The following is a 5,841-nucleotide window of genomic DNA, read 5'->3' on the forward strand; positions in this document are numbered from 1 at the left end:
CAGTTTTTTTTTTTTTTTTTTTTTTTTTTTTTTTTTTGGTACCAGAGATCAAATTCAAGACCTTGCAATTGAGAGGCAGGCGTGGCACCACTGAACTACATACATCCCAGGCTCCTGTAGCAATCCTTTGAAAAACATTCTCTGAGTTATCCTATACCATCTACACAGAAAAAAAAAAAAAGCATGGAGAGAAGGAGTTCCCTTGAATAAGAAAATACCAGCAGGTAAGGATAAACCAGTAGCATCCATACATCTGTGTGGCATTACTTAAGGTGTACAGGAAGGATCAGAGGGAAACAAGGTTGATGGATCCAAGAATTGGAAAGTCCCAAAATAACCAAGAGATATTCATAGAAAAGTGAGGAAGCCAATCAGAGAATAGCAGCTGGGGTCATGGGGGATACATGCCTTACAAGATTGTGTGTGAGCTTACAAGGGCCCTCCAGAAAAATGCTGAAGTCCAGTTCCCTGAGCTGTCAATAATGGCCCCGGAGCTCCCTTCTACAAGGAGGCACTGGTGGGAGCAGAACCAAAACTGAGCAGGCTGGAGATCACTGAGAAGAAAAGATCCTGATGAAAATAGGCAAAAGAAACAGGCCAGAAAGCATCTGACAGCAGGCTGCCAGCCATACTTTTTACTTCAAGAAAACAAAATAAGGCTAAGAAAGCTCTCTGACTGGGGGCGGGGGGGCTTCTTATATTCCATTTCCAAAAAGTTCAATGAAAAGTTCAATTTTTCACATAAAAGTAAAACACAGAAAAGTACTGAAGTCAAATGCCATTCAAAGTAATAAAGAGAACAGAAAAACACCTTTATGAACCATGAAAGCATGCCACAAAACCTCAAACAGAATAAAAATTAATATACAAAAATAGCTTACTATCTTAAAGACTTTATGGAAATGACATGAGACATGATTGAACAAAATTCAGAATTAGAAAATTTCAAAAGGGAGGTACAGAACTCAGAAAAGAAACAGAAGAAAAAAATGCATGTCAGAAACGAGTATTAAACTAGAAGGCACAAAAGAAGAATAGAAAACAACATATAATAACCTTGAGAGAAACACAAAATGGAGAGCAGAGAAAACATTAAATTTTAAGACGGAAGAAATATTAAGGATTTGAGACAGTGACATATTAAAGACAAAGATGATTTAACATCCAAGTAACAGAAGCCGATCCTTTCTAAATGGGACATAGACAAAGAGGTGGAGAAGAGGAGGAAGGGGAGAGGAAGGGAGTGAAAAAGGAACCGAGATGTGTGAGGAAGGAAGGAAAGGAGGAGGGAGAGAAAGGGAAAGAAGGAATCAGGGAGAAAGTGAGGCTGGGAGCGAAGAAGGAAGGGGGAAGAAAAGAATCCTCTGGACATGTAGAGTAATCACGATCTCAAAAGGATGAGAGATTATCATCAGACTTTGACAGCAGCACGCTATGCCAAAAGACAACAACAAAAAATTCCAGGAAAGGACATATGAACCAAGAACTTGACATCCAGCAAAGTTCTCCTCAAGTATAAAGGTGAGAGATACACTGTCATTGACAAGCAAGAATGTTAGAGACATTATTCCTACAAGGGCCCTTGGAGCAATCTAGAAAATAAGCTTCAGGCAAAATAAATACATATTGAATTTAAAATAGGTACTGACATAAGAATGCTGGTGATCATTAAACATATCAATACTCGTAGGACACTAAATAAGAATCAATGGTCGTATGGTCAGGTGGGATCAATATAGTTCAATTGTAAAAACTTGGGAGAATGAGGACAATAAAAAAATTAAATTCTCAGTAACTACGTTGGTTATAGTGTTATTACTGGTTATAGCGTTATTGTCGGAATAACGTCATTATTCTGAGACTGAATATAACATGGGATAGAACAAAAGAACCCTTATGGAATATTCTAATTCTACTGTTATCTGTGACCTCAGTAAGTAGAATTTTTAGCGTGAAAAAAAAGATAAAAATAAAATACAGAAATTGAGCAAAAATTTGCAGTAGTCTCAATTTTTATTAGCGGTATTAATTACCATGAATTCCTAACGCACTATAAATACACATCTTAAATTTTATAGTACTGATTATGCCATTATATTTAAGTTAATAAATAACTTCCTTGCTCTGTGTACAAGAGAGACCCACATGTAATAAACCACCAAGAAGAAATAAATAATCCAGTCAGTGCTCTTGAAAGTGTCTTTCCTGCTGAAGAAAACTATGGCTACTTGAAGAATGGTTAACATTAGGTTTGGGGCAAGAAATATATGCTAGGAGCCTGGAATTAACTACTCAGTTCAGGCCATAAGACTCAGGAGCCAACTTCAAGAGCCTCTCACTAACAATGGTGTACTTGGAGCTTCTGTAAGGAAAACAATTACAATATGTTAAAAACCAAAGATATTTAAATATATTAATTCATAACATTAAAAAATAAGTAGGTACTTTCACAGCATCATAGTGAGTCAATTCATTATCTTGAAAAAGCTTAATTAAAAGGAAAAGATTCAAGGGACCTAGCTAGTTTTTTTCTCTATGAACTATAGCACTGTTTTAAACAAACATAGAAACTGTCTGTATAAAAGGATTCTTATCAATAAGAAACGGTAGAATACAGGTAATTATGTAAGTCATGATGAAGTAATGGATGTAGGTAACATTAACAGTTGCTAACATCACAGAAAGATGAACAACCAGGTACTATGGGCATGCTGTTGAAAAAATACTCTTTGTAGTTTGCAAGATGAATAAGATAAAAATCTGACTGTGCCTCAGGATTCAACTGGCAGTTTGCAGGAGATGCACAGGAACAGGCTGAATCCTACTGTAAGTGTATAATTAGCAACATCTGGAATATGGAAAACTACTGGAACAACACCAGGTTTAACAGATACATTAAAAAGCTAATAAAAAGTGGAGGGAAAAAAAGCTGTTAGTTAAAAGATCTAAAGGAAACATCTAGTTTTTAAATGAGCAAGACTAAGTGCCGCTATCCAGGGATACAAATTTGAGTGATAAAATGTAAAGATGCAAGAAATATTACTGTAAAGATCCTAGTGGTTACCTTTGGGGAGAGAAAGTGCAGAGACTGGGATAGGACACAGCAGGGTCTTCTAGGAGGAGAGACAAGTCCTGTTTCTTAAGGGGTACAAATGTGTTTCATGAATATTTTTACTCCCCCCTAGTTCATATTGTTTATCCTCACTGTGATGGTAAAGGCTAGGAGATGGGGCTTTTGAGAGAGAATTAGGTTATGAAGGTGGAGCCCTCACGGATGGGATTAGTTCCTTTTTAAAAGAGCAAAATGAAAGACAGACAATAGGAAATCGGGAAATAAATCTTCTGCAAATGGGAAGGGGCCCTAAAGATGGAGGAAAGAAAGAAAGGGGAGGAAAAGGGAAAGAAAAAAGAATTAAGATGTGCTTATGTACATGTACCAACTCCCCATGATGAATGTAATCATTATGTACTGCAGACATGCAACAAAAAGTTAAAAAAAAAAAAAAAACAACAACAACAACTGGGCAAGAATGATTGTGCTCTCACACTTCCATGTGAGGACCCAGCAGGGAGTTGGTGTCATAAGTCAAGAACAGAGCCCTCTCTAGGGACAGAGCTGGCAGGCACCTTGACTCTAGACCTTTGGGAAATACCTGCTTCTTCTTCTTCTTGTGGTTGAAGCCACTATGTTTATGGTGTTTGTTATAGCATCCCTTCAAAACTAAGACCATGGTGCTTGTTGATTCAGAATTTATTTTGTGGGAATTTGTGTGTGTGTGGTGTGTGTGTGTATGTGTGTGTATTTTTTCTTTTTAAACAACAAAAAAAGTTGAAACAATAACAAAACTTTCCAGGTTCCTTACCTGTGCCTTGGCCAATTTCTTTTCTAGAAGGTCCCGTTCCCGCTCTGTTTGCTGCAGACGTTTATTGAGCTCCACTATATCTCCTTTGAGTGATGCCAGGGCTGCCAGATGGAGCTGTGGTAACAAAAAGGAAGGAGCGTGAGGTTAGACAGTTCAACAGGAACTCACTTCCTTCCCTTCATTCTCTGTAATCAATGTAACCATGCAAAAAATATATCGTCCAATATGGGACACTTTTGAGCACAAAAGCACATTAATCTCAGGCGACAGTGGCCATAAATGATGTCCCGAGGGCAGGCTGGGTTATATGGTCATCCTACATATAAGAGGGAAAACTATTATGCAGGGGCAGAGGAATCATTTTTGGGGGGCAAAATCAGGCTACAGGGCAAATGCCTTACACCAGTGGCTTTTCCCTGAGTTGTTCACAAAAGAAGCCATCAAGAGCTGGTGAGGGCCTGACTATTTCAGATACAAGGATAGAGCAGAACAGAACCACCTTTACTTTTGCAAAATATGGAAGTTGAATAGGGCAACTGCATTTTTAAAAAAATTCAGTCTTCCTGCCGGGGCGTGGTAGTGCACACCTGTAATCCCAGCACTCGGGAGGCTGAGGCAGGAGGATTGCTGTGAGTTTGAGACCAGCCTAAACTACATAGTGAGTTCCTGGTCAGTCTCACTACATAGTGAGACCCTGTCTCAAAAAACCCCCCGAAAAAATTCAGTCTTCCAAATCACTGTAGGCACAACAGACAGGGGGGTCGGAATAAAGGAATAGAATGAAAGCTCCTTGTCCCCCCCCCACCCCAGATGGTCTGTCTTAGACTTAGAATCCACCTGGACACCCTTCCCTAGCCACCTTTCTCCGGTTAAATGGAGCTGGAAAAAAATGTTCTTTGACCGATTAACAGGGGACAACATGCACTCCACTCAACCCCATCAATTTTGCATTCTGCAGACTGAGCTTCAGTGGCAGGCACTCCTGCCCCACACTGGTGCCTGCCTTCAGTGACTGTGGAGGCCAGCTAAGGTACTACTCACAAGACCTGCTGACATCACTGATCCCAGAGCAGCACCTTGCACCAGGAGACCTCTCTGTCACCACTGCACAGCTGCCCTTAGATTCCAGTTAGGCTGACAGCATGCCCTACTGTAGCCCACATTACATGTAGATAAGCCACAGACTAAGAGCGAATGCTCCCTCTTTATAGGTTTTTTTGTTGCTTCTGCCAGGAAGGATTTAGAGCAGGAAAAAGCAAATAAATGTGATCTTTAGAGATGTACATTATACAAGAGTACACAACTGAGCTTTGAAGATTTTCATTTTGGTTCAGAAAAATGCCCCTGTTGCAACCTGCCTGTGTGTTCTGCCAGGTGCTTGATGGGGGTGGTGATAGAGGGGTAGTAAGAAGAGGCAAGGAGGTGAAGGCAGGGGGGTTTCATAGCAGCTGTTTATGATAGACTAACAGCAGTGAATGTGACTTTAATTGCACCAGGGCTGCAAATCAACAGATCAATAGATGATCTGAAATCAGGAATGCTTGAAATTTTAAAAAGGAAATGTCAGGCAATCTGGCAATATTTGCCTTCTCCTGTAGGGCTGAGGTTGCTTAGAAAAGGTCACTTTGATTTTCAGATAGGAGGTTTTATGAGATTTCTCAGCACAAACACCACAACATTCCCATTGTACAATCTTTTTGAGACTATTTTGTTTCACGTATGAAGGAGGCAAATTCATTCCCTTCCACAACAGCACTGTCCTCTCAGCCTCAGAAGTGTCATCTGAGAATTGCCCATCACACACTGCAACACATTCCATGATTAAATCCAGTTTTGGGAGAAGAACATGCCACATCACTTGTGTTGAGAAGGACTTGACACATCAAGGGATAAAATGCTAAGAACTTCAGGGCTGGGGATTTAGCCTGAATTCGATCCCTAGTACCAAAAAAAAAAAAAAAAAAAAAAAAAAAAAAAA

The 5,841-nt window shown here is 39.6% G+C and overlaps 1 protein-coding gene across 2 annotated transcripts in view; it reads right to left on the minus strand.

Annotated features, from left to right (window-relative positions):
- Positions 1–5,841, minus strand: part of Mcc (MCC regulator of WNT signaling pathway) — a 349,153-nt gene that overhangs the window by 108,410 nt on the left and 234,902 nt on the right. For both annotated transcript variants that reach the window (XM_019206068.2, XM_010614125.3), the window contains one exon: positions 3,864–3,977. In XM_019206068.2, the coding sequence (XP_019061613.1) occupies positions 3,864–3,977 (114 nt within the window). The remainder of the gene's footprint in view (positions 1–3,863; positions 3,978–5,841) is intronic.

The sequence above is a fragment of the Fukomys damarensis genome, unplaced genomic scaffold (assembly GCF_012274545.1).
Source record: "Fukomys damarensis isolate Sample0158 unplaced genomic scaffold, DMR_v1.0_HiC HiC_scaffold_9, whole genome shotgun sequence".
NCBI lineage: Eukaryota > Metazoa > Chordata > Mammalia > Rodentia > Bathyergidae > Fukomys > Fukomys damarensis.